The sequence below is a fragment of the Daldinia vernicosa genome (assembly GCF_022497035.1).
Source record: "Daldinia vernicosa strain CBS 139.73 unplaced genomic scaffold F5Y00scaffold_1, whole genome shotgun sequence".
Taxonomy (NCBI): Eukaryota; Fungi; Ascomycota; class Sordariomycetes; order Xylariales; family Hypoxylaceae; genus Daldinia; species Daldinia vernicosa.
The window spans coordinates 1316857-1332891 of record NW_025953917.1 but is presented as its reverse complement, the minus strand read 5'-3'; the positions used below and the strand labels follow the sequence as shown (position 1 = coordinate 1332891).

The following is a 16035-nucleotide window of genomic DNA, read 5'->3' as shown; positions in this document are numbered from 1 at the left end:
GCCCGTATTCATATATCACCACTCCAGTAGCCCACCAATACCACATTACAAACTATCGGGTTTCTTTCTCAACCCTTTCCGCTTCAGATTCAGAAAATTGGCTATTTCTTTCTGTGCCTTAACCATTTTAGCTCGTAATTCCTCGTCCAAATCGTCTCGTACGAACATGATCGGATACTCCATCTCTTGTAGGGTAGGGGGGTCGATACTAGCGCCATAATCGGTGAGCACCTTTACTCGTCCGATAGCCCCTATGCCAACAGAACGGTGCAACAGATCCGCGCCGTACTCCTCGTCACCGAGCTTAGCCTCCGCATCTGCGCCGTTCTTGAGCAGGATATCGATAAGTTCGAGCGTGAGGGCTTCGTCATTCTTACTGAGATAGAGGTTCGTGAAGTGGGTCGGATACGTACAGACAATATCGATGTGTTCGTGACTCTCCCGTATCAACGTCTTGACTAGAGGCTGGACGCGGACCCAGTCAAAGCCTCCCTCTGCCCGAAGACAGAATCCTATAGACCGAAGGATAGACCTGAGGTTTCCATGCAGAAGCTCTACGACGCCGGCCTTAGCGGTCAAGATGTTGTGTACCATATCCATAATATAACCAACGGTCTCCTTCTCCCAGTTTTCCGCAAGATCGGAGCTCTGCGGTAGACCACGTTGAACGACCAGGGAGTCCCAAAGGAGAGAGCGTACTGCAAGTGGTATACCAGGGCCTGTCGCCAATAGCAGCCAGGTAATCTCGCTACGATAGTCTAATTTTCCGGAGTTCACGTACACTTCGAAAAGCAGTCGGATCAATTCTGTTGTGGTGGACGCATCGCTCGTTCCAAGGACAGCACGTTGGAGAGCGAGTGTTAGACATAGTTGCTCGCATACTCCTGGAATGCCGATTGCCAAGTTTTCTTCAAGGACAGATTGTTCCTCAAAGCGGAATCCTCGGCTTAGTAGGAGACGTACCACGTCCAATCTATGGTCCCCGCAAGCATGCAACATCGAAAGACCGCAGCCTTCATCGTCAACAGAGACGCCGATGTCGAGGGCAGCCTCCATAACGTCAAGTCCCGCACCTCTCTGAAGCATCCACCATATCACAGATCTGTAAGGCACAAGAAGGCGATGGATTTCGGGGGTCCAGCCGGCAGCGTGTAACCGCTCGACCATCGAGACGGACGTTGCAAAGTGCATAGCTGAATAATTGCCGTTATAGGAAGCGATAGCAGTAACGTCTGCCCCAGCCTCGATGAGGCACTCGGCGAGATCTTCATGTCCGTAGACGAGCGCAACTTGCAAAGGGGATAAGAATGATTGGTCTAATAATCCGGACTGGAGCTCGAAGAAATGGTTTAGATCTGCTCCCGATTTGCGTGCCATTTCGAAGGTGCCCCTTATTCCGTGTTGGCATGCCCATGCTAGAGATCTGTAGCTCCCGTAAGGTTCCTGGCGATCTTTCTTGTATGGATCTATTCCCAAGTCTAGCCTGTATAAGATTGGCAGGATCTTCTTTGAGAATTTGGTGCAGGTTAGGGACCAGTAGTATAAATCCGTCTGGGATAAGTCATAGGCGATCTTGTCTAGAAGCTCGGCAGGTAATGTAAGAAATATATAAGCACTCTGAATTTGCGAGAGTTCAACGTCTCGCGAGGATGCCATGGTGTAAATGGCAAAGGAGATATCTAGAAATCAAACGTGAAAGGAAAAAATGAATGCAGAAAAAGTCTAGAATCAAGCCAGAAGTGATTGGGGGGATGTAAAAGTCAACTCGAGAAGGAGATATAAGAAAGTGTATTTAGGAAGGTAGACGCGAGAGCGGAAGTTGGAAGATCGAATCCAATGAGGCCCACAGGTCCATGTGCCAACCACCAAGACGGCAAAGTAAAGTCGCGGAATCTCGACGTCGATTCCCCTCATCCGGCAAGTTTCCCACTTGTGCTTAGTTGGCGGATGTAAGTGAAATTGATGCACATGCCATGACCTGAGTTTGGACACGAGGAGACGTTGGCAGTAGGACTGGCCGCCGGAAGAAGACGACTTGAAGCTCAGGGAAAGGACAGAAATGTACTCCCTTTACTCGCTCACTCCGTGTCCCTTCTTTCACGGGAATGGGACTGGCATTGTAGGAAAGTTTGTCTTGAATTGGGCAATAATTGAGGCCTATGAATACAAAACCACTTCCAGGTGCCCGGGAAACAGAGATACAAAGTACAAAGCCGCAAACGTTATGCATTCGACAGCTTATTGTCCCCTATTGAAGTCCAATGTGCATTTATGACAGACGATAAGGAAGTGTTTATTTAAATAAGTCAGGCAAAAGGCCATATTTGCAAAGGATCTCCTAGTAGACCTGGCTTTATGATATGAGTATAGGTTGAAGGTTACCTAGCTGGCCATTACGGAGGAGTGGTAAACTGGAAATACTTTTCTGATGTTAAATAAGTAATGTACGAACTCTCAGTCATCTCATCTACATACAAAACGAAAATAGGGGAAGGGTTCATATGTAGTCCATCGTGCTCGGAGTTGTATTTGGGGCAAACCTTACGGTTGATTCATTAAATAGGAAATCCAGTGATGTCCCAACAGCAGCAACGTACCTAAGTACCTAACTTACATACATCTACACTGTTTTACCCCTTACTACTTAAGAACAGTGCTATATGGAACATGTGTCTCTGGTCCCACTTATTTCGAGTAGAAAACTACAAAGAGGGTTTAAGGATGAGATTTTTGTTACGGTAAGTGTTGCATGGTAGTTGTAATTTGATGCCATGTGGTAGACAGGAAGTGAAATGTTTCACCGAGAGGTTCTCTATCTGCGCCTTTTGGGAACTCATCCGTTTTGTGTCTCGTACGGGCAAGCACATTTGCTGTGTGGCAATATATACTGTCTTAAACAATTCACTAGGAAAAGTGTGTAGCACTTGTGTGTTAATAAGTATCAAAACCTAACGTTGGGCTGATATGTCTTTAATACTTAGGTACCTTGTAAAGTTTATGAGAATGTAAATTATAAAGGAATACTCGGATACCCAAAGTACCTGGCTCATTATCTAGTATAGCCTTTACAATTTAGTCAAAGTTAAGTCTGTTATCTTTATTTGCAGCTTAGTTATAAAATATTTAAATTCAGCCATTTAAATATTACTTACCTAGGTAGGTAGTTAATACAAACATTATATAGCGTTCAACTCTAACGGGTCAATTTTAAGTCTAACAATATGTTAAATCAAGGTCTTTAATTTAAAAAAACCACAATTTTGAAATAACTATTAGTAAACAAGCTAGAACAATGAGACTACACGCCTATATTATAGTAGTATAATTCAAGAATGTGTTATTAGGAAAATCTGACGACAAACCCAAGTACAACTATTGTATAGAGGGTAGTGGTGTGGAATAAGAATCACTAGGATTGGTATGTATTAATAGTTGTTTGTTAAGCATGATAGGATTTCGTGGGACAACTACTAAGTAAAGACTGACAAGAACCTATAAACTACTTCATTGAAGTTATATTTGGCAAGAAACTTATTATAGTTAAGCAACTCCTTATAACTAGTGCTAAAGTACAGTGTATCTTCGGCGTTTACTCGTAATTCACACTATCTCCGGTATATGACTCTCCTAAAGCATAGCGACCAACTAAATTAGTATGCCGACATAATAACTAGGAGCTAGTTTACTTTTAGAAAGTTTTAGTTTCCGCTTCAGGGATCAGGTATTAGATGAATTTAGAGTAGACTCGTCTTCAAAATATCGTGTACTCGGAATTACATGACTCTAGTATATAGTAGACAGTTCTTACACTAAAACATCTTAGATTTGCTATGCTAGCTAGATGCCATGGTATCATCGTTAGAAATCACTAGTTATAACCTTTTTCTTTTACCGAACCTGAAATGAAACGAACCGAGCTATGCAACAATTTTCCTTGTCGAAATTAGACACACTTCCTACTCCTAACCAAAACCTTCCCCTAAAGTCTTCAGCTGCTCTGCTGTTCCATATGTGTAGGCAGATTATAACTCGCATAATCGGCATGGACAAACGCCCTATCCACAATTGGAACTGATTCTAACACGTAGCCCAAACTTTCACTAAGATCATGGGAATCCCGTAACGTGGTAGATGCGTCCAAGATAATATCAACTTCAACATTTAGTTTATCGCCTGCATGGTAGGCATTCAAACCTTGGATCTGTTTGATAGTCTTCGCGAAACGCATCGTGAGGTAAAGTACTATTGGCCGGTTAGAATGTCAGTTGAGAACAGAAACTGGTAGACTTACAAATGTTTCGTTGATCGGCGGTCGCGGAGAACCCGCTTAGATTCTTAATGTGTTGCAATGATGTTCTCGACCAATTGAAAATGACGACGAGCGACAGAACAAGACCACCGAGAGCGTCCAACCACCATATTTTGGCGTAAAACCCAACTACTATAGTTAGTAAAACTTAGTTGGTAAGTTGGCTTCACGGAACGTACCTATAGGGAAGAGGATAGATCCCGTATTGAAAATCACATCCGTCATTGCGTCATCGGCTCTGGATATTATTAGCATATAAGTGCGATGCCAGCCGTCGATAGTACTTACAAAGCCTGAACACTTGAATTCTTGACCAACCGACACCATAACCAACATAGTCCCTTGATAATGACCGTTCCAAGCATAATACTAAGGGCCGGTATGCCGCTTAAAAAGGGATTAGCTTAGTTAACTATAGCCATATAAGGTAATTACTTACACTTCAACCAACTCGTGATTGGGCGAGGCCAGTCGTTGTATCGACTCTAGAGCGACCTGAACGAAAGAAGTAATCATGATGACTGAGAAGACTAGAACACCTAAAGGTTCCAATCTGCGTCTGCCAACTGGGTATTTGTACTGGTCTTGTCTGGAAATCAACCAGGTAGTCGTCCACACTATGACCGTTGACAAGAAATCCAGCACCGCATCAACCAAACTGGCTAATACTGACATCGACGACACTGAGACGACGACAGCAATCTTACCCGCTAGCAAGAGCACATTTGCCGCAAAGTTAACATAAATTGCTGTCGTTACAATCTTGTCGCCGCTGTCCAGTTCGTCGTCTTCTTCTAGCCATGGAATCTCGGGTTTGGGACCATCCTCCTGGCCCTCTTCCTCGTCATTAAATAGGGGCGTAGTCTCGGTGGCACGGTAGATGTCCTTCGGGGTACGCTTGACCTTCCTCGTTACGATTACACCTGGGCCCACCACATACCTGTCGTCACCAGCCTCATCATCCGCAAAGGTAACATTTTGAGGGCTTGAGAAATTCGTGAGGGGAGTTATAGGGCCAAGTAGGTCCTCATTACCCTGGCCACTTCCGTTATTGCTTTTGTTGAGGCTGGCGCCGCTTGATTGCTCCTCCGAAATAGTAGCCGGGATATCCACATCCTTGAACGAATGATGGTTATACTCGTTGAGTAGATCGTGGGGTAGACTACTGTCGAGTAAACGGTCAATGTAGAGATATTGCTGTACCAAATAATTGGTACGCTCATAATATTCGCGCAACGGCTTCCTCATAGCGTTCAGCTGTTCTTCTGTCTTCCAATAACGCGCCCAGTTATATCGAGGGTTCGACTTGCCGATAAGCAGCATAGAGCGCATAGTTGAACTATGGAGTAGTTGGTTGAGTCGACGCTCTTCGCTTTGCGACCTACGGTGGGCCTCATCATCGGGTTCGGACGGCGGACGAGAGAACATGGATGGTAACAGGCCGGATTCCTCATCATCTAAAACGTTAGGGACGGCACCTCGCCAGGTGCTGCCATAGTTGTGTAATGAGCTATGGGAACGACTCTTGAGCAGGTGGGTAAGCGAGCCTGAGCCGCGTGGCGATGATATTGGCGGGTCGTCCTGCGAAAGTAGAAAAGAACCCCGGTTGAAGGGAGAAAACCCTCGACGAGGGTCCGAGGTCGAGTTATCCAAAGAAGACATATTTCGTGACCTCGCAGGAGTATTTGGTATATGAGTCGAAGTAATATGAATGAAGGAAGAATAAAATAGAAATGTGGGTAGGTCACCAGCTACCGTGAGTTAGTGGTTAGGTAATGTACCTAGAATTGAACGGCGCTGCCTCAATTTAGACTTTCTCGACTTAGACTAGCAAAGTCGGATGGATCTAAGGTTATATGCTTGACTGTTTGCTAATTGGCTTTTAAACATAAAAATAGACCAAAGTAAACAACAGCTACAAAAAGGAGAAGGAAAAAAAAGGGTTTCAAAAACTAGGAAATATACACTACCAAGTATATATTTAATAATCGCTCACGGGAACACGAATTGAATCCTACCAAACCTTGACATATACTGTATGTATTAGAATTTATTTCGCTCGTTGTTTTGGGGCCTGTTTGAGAGTTGCAGCGCTGCGTAGCATCTAAGAACCCTGTAGACGCTTAGAAGTCGTCAACTTTGAGGCTAAGAGCTACATACAGTGACGTACACTGTACGCTACTAGTACGCTAATAGAGCTGATCTTGCCGTAAATAGCCTAACCTGCCAAGACACTTCGTCTGGCATTTGCGCCATTCGCCCCGGTGCTGCAAGTGCTGAGGCCTCTGGTCCTGCAGGCTTTGCAGGCTTTAAAGGCTTTTGAAATGACTTTAACGTCGCAGTCCCCTATTTTGAACCCTTATCTGATTGCACATATTGTAAAAAGACGACTCTGATCGGCGGTCCCCTTATTTCTTGTTTATCTCCGAATACCTCGTAGTTATCCGGTTGGTTGAAAAAAGGTTCCACCCTCTGCAAAAAGCTCCAATATGTTTTACGATTGAAACATTTCGTAGTATTCCGCCCGGTCTCGTCTAACTTTGCCTGCTTTACTTATACATCCCGGAATCTTACCTGCATACGACTTGCATATATAAAAACCCCCCGCTTTTAGATGTTTGGTGCAGATGTTACATAACACCGATTTCGCAGTTGAGCGACGGGAATTTCAATAGACTCACTCGACTGAGCCAAAGCAGTTTCTATATACCGACAGGTCCTGCGTTTTCATCTTGGTCTCATAAGCCAACATCATCGTCTCCTAGTGCCGAAATCCCTGTATGGTTGGTTTCTTAATAAGAGCCGCGCCGAAGCTATCCTCACCTCACCTACGTCTTGGATGCCTTTGCAGTTGATATTTTTTCCGCTAGTAGTGCAGTTGCTTTCACGATTAATTCGTGTTCGTATCCGTGGATCTTCTGCTCAAGATCTTGCAGACTCTCTCCCTCTTCAATCTTGATCTTCTGAACCAAAATAGGTTCGCCGCGGTCGACTTCAGCGATAACATAATGAATCATTATGCCAGTTGTATTGTCCTCGAGCTTTCCGGCCTTGAAATCGTCGTATGCCCTATCAATTGCACCCGCACCGTCATATTTTCCTATAAAAGCCATTGTTAGAACAAGTCAATGTCTATTTGGAGTGAATTTCAATACACACCTGGTAAAGCGGGATGTAAATTGATAATCGGTACACCAGCAGCGCTGATCGGACGTAAGAAATTTGTCGTCAAGACGTGCATCCAGCCTGCTAGAACAATAAGGTCTGGCTTGTCCTGCAGTATTCTCTCTGCCAAATCGGCGTCATATTTTAGCCTTGCTTCCTTGAGCACAGCTGCGTCTTTTTCGCCGAGTTTGTGATATCCGTCCTTGACTAGATTGAAGTAATCTGTGGGAATGCCGGCTTTTTCAGCCCGCGTCACCGCATATGCTCCTTTCCTATTCACCGTCACCTTCACGATCTTGCCTCGTATGCTATCAGGCGTATCAGAGGCGCATGAATCAATGAGCGCCTGTAGATTTGACCCATTCCCACTGCAGAGCACCGAGATTCGCGCCTCGGCCATGATTAGACAGTTAGACAGTTTAGGTATGTCTTATATATTATGCCAGGGAACGATGAGCTAGAAATGAGTATATTGTAAAAGAAGCGTACGGACCTTAGCTCATTTGTGTTGCCAAATTTCTCTTTGCGGGAGACTTAAAGCAAACGCGCTCCAGATAAAAAGATTGCGTCGCGGGGTACAAACCCGATAAAGGAATAATAAGCTCCAATTGGATTTGTATAAAGTTCCAACTTTATACCGCGTATATCTTTATAATAGGATATACAATAGGGCTTTCTTGCATGTCGGTCTCAAACCAACGGCCCGGTCCCGCCGACGAACTTCCGGAGCGGACTACCGGCTCCTGGAACTCTCCGGGCAGCAACGGAAAGGCAGCCAGCGCAGACTTGGGTCAATGTTAGCACCGATTATAAACCATATATTCTGCTTCAATGTCTATCTTTGGTTTACTAATTAGTCATATATTCTAACGGTAAGCCATAATCGCAAGATACAGTATGAGGCGTACGTGCATAGGCAGGTATGTAGGTATACTTACGAACAGGTAAGCCTCATACATTAAAGTTACTAAGTTTCTAATCTGTCATATGTTTTATAACTATTCTCAGAGCCTGTAAGCCTTCCTCAAGTCATCTAAGTTATCAGCACCAACTAACTATACCTATTTAACGTTACCCTTCTCGACGATCTAGCCTATATTCGCGTTCCTTATTCTATACTATAGTCTATACTATAGCAATTACTTAGTTACTTCTTTTTAACGGACCGTCAGGTATACCGTGTTAACTATTATTAACATTGCATTAAAAATGCCTCTATAATATAAGTCTATATGCTATGCTGTATAGGTAGATTAAGCTCTACAAATTACCTACATAGCTGCATGATTCATTACTCTAAATACTAAGAGAGCATAATTATATCGCTGTAGATAGATAACCCACGTCTGACAACATCTATAGATGGGGCTTTGTCTGAAGACGAAGAAACAAGTTAGAACTTCCGGGATGTAACCTTCCATCATCATTGGGCCCTCGGCTTTTACAACATTCCACCACTACCCTAGCATGGCAAAAGAATACGAGGAAATTTCTCATGGTACCTAACTTTCCTTTGCTGGCCGTGATGGTATACCAATAGTTCCACCACAAGAGTTTAAATAGAATCGAGAAGGCGTGGCTTTAACCAGCGCCTATCCACTCCGGGTCAAGCCACTCTTAGGTCGTCGAAGTTTCACTGGAATGCTCCTGAGTCAGTGCAAAAGGCTCGGTATTCCTATCACATATGGGGTTACTATTGAGAAGTATGAAGAATATATCAGCAAGAAAAACGCTACTGCTATTGCCCTTGATGGTCGACGATTCACGGCCGATATTGTTATAGCTTCAGACGGTCTCGGGACCAAATCCCAGTGAGTAAAGCCTAATAGTCATATGCCGCTTATTTTGATTTGTCACATATAAGGCGTAATTGCTAGTTAGCAATTACGGAGTCGTTTTTGCGATATGATTGTTCTCTTCTCGTTTGTTTTATACGTTCAAAAATCTTCCAAACTCTTATAACCCATGCCTCAACTCTATCTCAGCTTCTTCTTAAACAATACTTCTAGTCTATCGTAGTTCTCCCACACTAGGATGTCCGGCTAGAGCTTTCAAAACTGCCTTCGTAGTTTATCGTGGAATGTATCCGACGGATCGCCTCAAGGACATACTGGTAGTAGGGGAATTTCTCCAGAACCTAAAAAGATCTACCTTGTTTACTCTGGTAGCTAACAAGACCCATTGCATTCTCGCCTTTACTAAAATTGATGTGATCATTGGTATCATAACTGAAGTATACGATTCCTGCTTTCTATCATATCATTTAGTGTAATCTTGTTAATAAATAGTTTAGGAAGATGATGATACGAATATTACAGATTCTTGGTCGTCTGCTGTGTCGAATGCAACTATACTGTCACTTTTACCGGAGCCAGAGACCTGGAGCCCTTTGCTCAAAGAGGCTATCCGCCACGCACCAGATCAGAGTATAGTTCGATGGTCACTATGTTTCCGCAATCCTTAACCCTGCTGGACCTCTACTGGTGGCCACGTCATCCAGTTAGGTGACAGTACCCATAGCTTTTTGCCGACTTCAGCAAACCGTGCCACTCAAGCTCTTGGAGGTTCCTTATCTCTTCCCGAATGCCTTCGCTTAGGGGGTAAGGAAGGCCTAGGGATCGTGTCAGATACTACTATCTGTCCGATACATATAAAATGTAATAGAATAAAATCTGTTACCAAATAACCTTTTAGTAGTATAGTGGTTTGTTCGACAGGTTGCTACCAAGGTCCATGAGTTATTACGGTAAGTTTCTTTATCATTAAGCAATCACGCTTTTAAAGATGGCTAATTACCAAAACTCTATAAGGTATCAACACGTTTCACTCATCCAACACTTTGGCTTCGTCAACATGCAAGACTTCCATCAGGAATTCAACCATAAAGCCATACAGAAGTATCCGCTATTGCTTATGGGCAAATGGCTATTGGCACGTAACTCGGAAAATACGCCACTGAGAACTTCTACAAGGCACGCGCACATCTTGAAACAGGAAACCCATTCGAGAACACTAACTTACCGCCTGGTCATAAGTGGAGTGACTGGACGGTAGAAGACGAACTTGCCAAGCAAAAGGCCGGCGTTCTAACCATGTTAGAACTCAAGAGTCACGGCGACTGGAGTATAGTCTAAAACAACACAACACAACACAACCTGCATAAGGATAATAGGCAATAACCCCCCTAACCGGAAATATAAAGCAGTGTTTTATCACGTTTTGAACCTAGGGCTCGTTAAATCCTCTAATAGTAGGATATATAGCTACTCCCTCTCATTTTCACCTTAACCATAGACTATATATACATCGTACTAAATTGCGTGATACCAATATTCTCTCCTCACCCAGCTCTATGAATGAAACCAGTTTAAAAAGTTTGAGGCCCAAAGGATTATATCCAAACCGATTCACTTTCATACCTTGACGCCGCATATCTACCTTTTAATAACTGAGCGTATACTCGAATAAGTACAAGCAATATAAGAACACTTGGCTCAGTGAATTTCTTACACAATTAATAATTTAAAAGTACCAACCAACGTGACGCCGTCTATAAGGGGCATAAAGCAAGACTAACAAGACCCTGACCTCTATCGTCTATTGTCTATCGTCTACCTTCTCGCATAACTCAGATTTAGATATGCTCAAGCTTATACGATTCACGTCTCTTGTACAAAGCTTAGACCGTCCAAGTCAGGGTTCCCGAGACGGAATTACTCTAGACCTTGAGGCCCTCTTACGAAACAACAACAACTAGTATATGCCGTCACTTATATGACTATACCTTTTGATGATCACAACGTTCTTTGCTGAATTCTAGAATCTCAATACGGCCAAGATTCGACATTCTGTTACCTTATGGTACTAACCTAGAACGTCATCACCGCTGCTGTCCTGGGGTCTCCTCGTCGCCCCATCGTCATCCTCGTCGTCGCCCCTCCGTCATCCTTGTTGTTGCCCCTCCGTCATCCTCGTCGTCGCCCCTCACCCCTCGCCCCTCGCCCTGTCACCCAGCTGTCCAAGAATTAACACATGAGCCCCTCCCTGGCGACATAAGCAGGTTCCACGGAAGATTCTAAAGTGTTCCGCTTTTAGGTACTGCCTTCCAAAATTCCTAATCTAGCTGATGCACCTACCACTCTTCCTTGAAAATTTCTCACTGACTAAAGATTTGGGCTTAGGGTTTTCTTCCTTCTTACTCAAGCAGAATCCAAGAACCTCAGATTCTATCATTTATTTACTTCATCTTCCTTCTTACTCAAGCAGAATCCAAGATCATCAGATCCTATTGTTCACTTCATCTTCCTTCATACAATCTACAATCCCCTACCAACCATTCAAATCCCAACACCAATCCATTCCGCCAAATCCTCGATATCTACAAAATGGCTTCGGTATGGTCCCATTATTTGTTGACTACGCGTGACACACAAACTAATACTGTATCCTTTAGCTGTCGACGATGGACATCTCCATCATCGAAAAGGATGATGGAGTTTACTTCGTGGGTCCTGGGGGCGAAGAGCTCCCCTTCGAGGTAAGTTTTGGGTCTCTTCTAATTCGAATTGCTATATCTATACCTTAGTTTAAAAGACCAAATATCTAATTGCTGCTCTTTAGTACGATCTCAACCGAATTCCTCCGCATTTTCAAGCATACTACCGCAGCCAGGCGACTACCCGATCCGCAGTGAGTCTTTGCGTAACTACATAAATTATAAAGATTTGAGGCTTATTATAGCTATCTAGGGAACCGTAGCTCAAGCAGAGGGCGCCTCCACTGACCGAGTTGATTCCGGTAGTGACAGCGATCCCAATGGCCATGCCTATGCCGCATCAGCGGCAGCGGTTTCTTCCGCCGCCTTCCCGGCCCCTATGGCCCCCATGGGCCCAGCCGCTGTGGCTCCCGCTGTGGCTCCCGCTGCTGCTCCCGTCGTTGCCGCCGGTCCTGTCGTTGCCGCTGGTCCTGTCGCTGCTGCTGGTCCTGTCGCTGCCCCCGCACAACAAAACATTCTCGCCCAACTACAGGCGATCCCACGCCCCGCTAGTAAGGTAAGTACATTATAACCATAGGTTGTATATAAAATGCAGGAAACTAATTTAAATACCGTTTTAGGCGCTATGGAGTTGTCCTATCTGCGGGTCTACCGCGTGGCCCTGGCGTCGCCATCTGATATCGCACGTTACTGCGTGTGGATGGGCCAACTGTGGTCAAGTTGGCTTCCGCAACCTCAGAGACACGGTCGAGCACATCGACCATGTTCATGGCAACGGCAACCAGACATGCCCGGTATGTAAACCCTCTTTACTCTCGATTTCATCTCTCGTCTCTCGTTTAGTTGGAGAAGTTATGCTAATTCTTGTCGTTCCAGTTCCAGTGCGGCAACAACGGCACCTTCCCGAGATCCGACGTCTATCATTTGCACGTAGGCCATCATTGTATCTGGCCCTAAGCAATATTAGGGTGGAACTGGTCGGTACCCTTTCGTGAAATACAAATTTCTTCGGCCGAAAATTTCGTTCTCTTACTAACTTCTAGATACATAGGTACCTACGTACAGAGCTCGAGAACAAAGCACGTAGTTGACGTCAGTGGTATATAGAGGGAACTGGCAAGTCTTTGTTGCTGTAGTAGCGCATCTACTAAATCGTAGGTTTGATTTAGCTTGTGTAGATCCTCCCGAAGATCAATTACCTACTGTACGCGAAGGAGGATCGAGAGGCTTGATGACGAATACTACATACATACGTCGGCGGGGGGATAGGGACTGGTCAATAATATTTCCGATTGCTCGGTTTTTAAGCCCGGTTATGCATTTGCGCCTCTGGCTGTCTGGGCGGGCTTGTTGATGCTTTTTTAAAATCCGTCCCCGGGAATTGTTATTTATGCCTGATCCAGGTCTTGATAAGCCTCTGCCATTACTGTCGTAGTCTTTTTTAAGCTGGGGTCCGCCTACCTAGCGTTAAAACTAGAGCCTCCCCCATAGCAGGGCTTGAGGTCTCGCTGGTCCGAGCGGGAAGAGCTAATATAGGAGCTAACAGGTACATTAGTAGCCTATGGATTTTTGTAAGTGTACTTATGTACAATATGCTAGGAGGTAGACATATGTATGATATAGGGGGTGGTAGTATCCTGTCTCTCTCATGTCAGATCTGATCAGTGATCTCCGGGTTGTCGGTCGCTTTGAAGTTTTCGAGCTCTGAACCCCTGAATGCACAGCCCACTGACGACGCTAAGGATTATTGGATGGAATATGGGACAGATTACAAGGCTAACTAGTGTAAGTAAACCCCTGAGCCGGCATAAGATTCATCAGTTTAAAAAAAATTCGGGGTATGTTCTTTCCAAGGCAGCATCTCTTTTTCACCAGTGAAGATCTACGATGTAGAACATGACTGGCGGTGGATAGTTATGGAGTAAATCCGTATAGTCCGTAAATAGTTGTTGAAAATCTGGGTAGCCTTGTTCCGGGCACGGCGGACTTGACATTGTACTCCGGGATAAGACACGGCCCTGATCTAAATCGTACAAAGGCAGTTCCGGACTGGACAAGTACATATAACAAGGGGATTCTTTTGAACAACCGAACAGCCGAAGTAGATTTATCCACAAGTACGTACTTATACATGGTTCCCCCGACTCTCGGACCACATACTTTACACAGAGATGGTCTGTGTATTATATTTGATTATACTTGTATAATAATAAAAACTAGTTACATTATTTACATGTAGTCTTAATACGTGGGTTCGAGATACTAGCAGCTTAACAGCACTACACTATGTAAGGTCCAAGTGATGATCCGAGACAAAGGAGGCTAACCATAAGTTAATATCCTATGCGGACGGGTACACTTTACAGACTTTGTTACGCGCGGCCAAACTCAATGGTATATGCGGGCAACGGAGGCTTACCGCAAGTCCGGACGAAATTGGGAAATGTTGGCAGGTTATTAAAAAATTTGGAGGGGAAAGAAATATCTGATCTGATATTCGGCTTGTCCTGAGCAGTGTAGCAAGACTTTGCGTGTGGCTGCAAGATGCGGCGTGCGTAAGAGGTCAAAAAAGGAGAATATTCGGCATGTCTTAATATCTAAACGCCTTTTACATGAGACCAAGATACCTAAGAAACTTACTTTTACATGTTAACAGGTAATTACTTACATATCATCCTCTACTACGTGTATTCGCGCGTAAGTAGCCCTAGTCGGATTAATTAGAGGCTATTACATCAATACATGGCTGTAATATTCTTGAAGTCAGCGCGGTTTAGAGAAGACGCCGTCTTCGTGTATTATGATAGAGGTTAGTATGATGAGCGAATGGCTCGTACCTTAAGCGGCGTTACCGATTAGATGGTTAATCCCGGGAGGTCAGAACTTTGGAACGGTAACCGAATAACTATTGGCGCAGCGGATTATGATACTCAAAACCAACATCGTCCGGAAACCCTATTATGTAGGTAGGTACGTAGGTATTAATGTGTTTGCGAGCTTTGCGAATGCGAACTTTGAAAAATGTAAAAGGTCCGACCTTTTATACGGGTCTTTTACCTTGGGTAGGCAGTTTACTTAATTGAAGAGTAATATAACTAGGTAGTTAATAATAATATAATAAATATAGAAAACTTATGGCGTACTTTACCAGCTCTTTGTTACTTATTGTTCCAAGATGCGCCGATTTCCCACTCAGCTCGGTCGGCCTTTGCTAATCACTTCCTATTGACGCCGAACCTCGTGTTAGTGGATCGGCTTACAATTGGTTCGTTCTTAACAACTCCCTTAAATCATTATATTAATAAATTCAAGCAAGTTTTGTGATCATTGAAATACGACCTTTTTATCTTGCTTGTTTGCCAACTTCTCTCTTTTTATAGAAACCTCGACGGCTTAAGAACTACTTTGGTGTTAGTTACATATCTTCAATTCTTGCCCGACTAGCAAGTTTACCTAGATGTAAAAGGAAAGGAAAAGAGAGAATCAACAGCACGGTATCTATTGAATGCATAGGTAGGTTAGGTACCTAGATACCGGGTATGCGTGCAAACGATAGATGCATTCCTTGTGACACTTACGCGCGCAAATCCTCAAAGACTAATACCTAATATGCAGAGCTAGAGGAGGTTGGCAGGTGAACTTGAGCTGCTGTCCTGCAGATACAATCGCATACCAACCACATCAATAGGTCTAAGGTACATGCAAACCTCAGCGTCTGTTTCCCGCCTCCACTCTTTAGACTGTCCTGCTGGCTCGCCGATTCTAGTGCCTTTTTCTTTCCCATTTGCCTCTCGGTTTACTACCTACCTACAGGAGGTATGTATGTAAGTACGTAGGTCAGATACATAAAGATACATGTGCAATCTAGGTACACAACCTTAGTCTGTTCATCAACATGAAGCACCTGTAAATATTTCCGGTGGTTGTCTACTTGATTTGAGACGAATGCCATCCCATTTTTAAAGCCTAGCTTATATAAACGTTAAAGATAAATGGAAAGATGGAAGCCAAGTCTTTTCTTATTTTTTGTCGAGGAGTATTTCTTCCCCCCTTGCCCGTTAAGGTT

The 16035-nt window shown here is 44.1% G+C and overlaps 4 protein-coding genes across 4 annotated transcripts; 1 reads left to right on the top strand and 3 right to left on the bottom strand.

Annotated features, from left to right (window-relative positions):
- Nucleotides 1-45: 45 nt before the first annotated feature.
- On the bottom strand, nt 46-1656 carry F5Y00DRAFT_256943 (uncharacterized protein; the record flags this gene model as incomplete). The annotated part of the gene is made up of 1 exon (XM_048010490.1): nt 46-1656. One exon carries the CDS (start codon nt 1654-1656, stop codon nt 46-48), a length of 1611 nt encoding a protein of 536 aa, XP_047870378.1.
- A 2145-nt stretch (nt 1657-3801) lies between these two features.
- Nucleotides 3802-6306, bottom strand: F5Y00DRAFT_223153 (uncharacterized protein). Its single transcript, XM_048005835.1, has 5 exons — nt 4749-6306; nt 4598-4696; nt 4489-4547; nt 4292-4438; nt 3802-4242 (listed from the first exon to the last, which is right to left on the bottom strand). The coding sequence occupies exons 1-5, from the start codon at nt 5969-5971 to the stop codon at nt 3989-3991; spliced, it is 1782 nt and encodes a 593-aa protein (XP_047870377.1). The 5' UTR covers nt 5972-6306; the 3' UTR covers nt 3802-3988.
- An 831-nt stretch (nt 6307-7137) lies between these two features.
- On the bottom strand, nt 7138-7874 carry F5Y00DRAFT_256941 (phosphoribosylglycinamide formyltransferase; the record flags this gene model as incomplete). The annotated part of the gene is made up of 2 exons (XM_048010489.1): nt 7138-7409; nt 7469-7874. 2 exons carry the CDS (start codon nt 7872-7874, stop codon nt 7138-7140), a joined length of 678 nt encoding a protein of 225 aa, XP_047870376.1.
- A 3985-nt stretch (nt 7875-11859) lies between these two features.
- Nucleotides 11860-12926, top strand: F5Y00DRAFT_256940 (uncharacterized protein; the record flags this gene model as incomplete). The annotated part of the gene is made up of 6 exons (XM_048010488.1): nt 11860-11868; nt 11928-12011; nt 12095-12163; nt 12223-12525; nt 12590-12763; nt 12846-12926. The coding sequence occupies 6 exons, from the start codon at nt 11860-11862 to the stop codon at nt 12924-12926; spliced, it is 720 nt and encodes a 239-aa protein (XP_047870375.1).
- Between the last annotated feature and the right edge of the window lie 3109 nt (nt 12927-16035).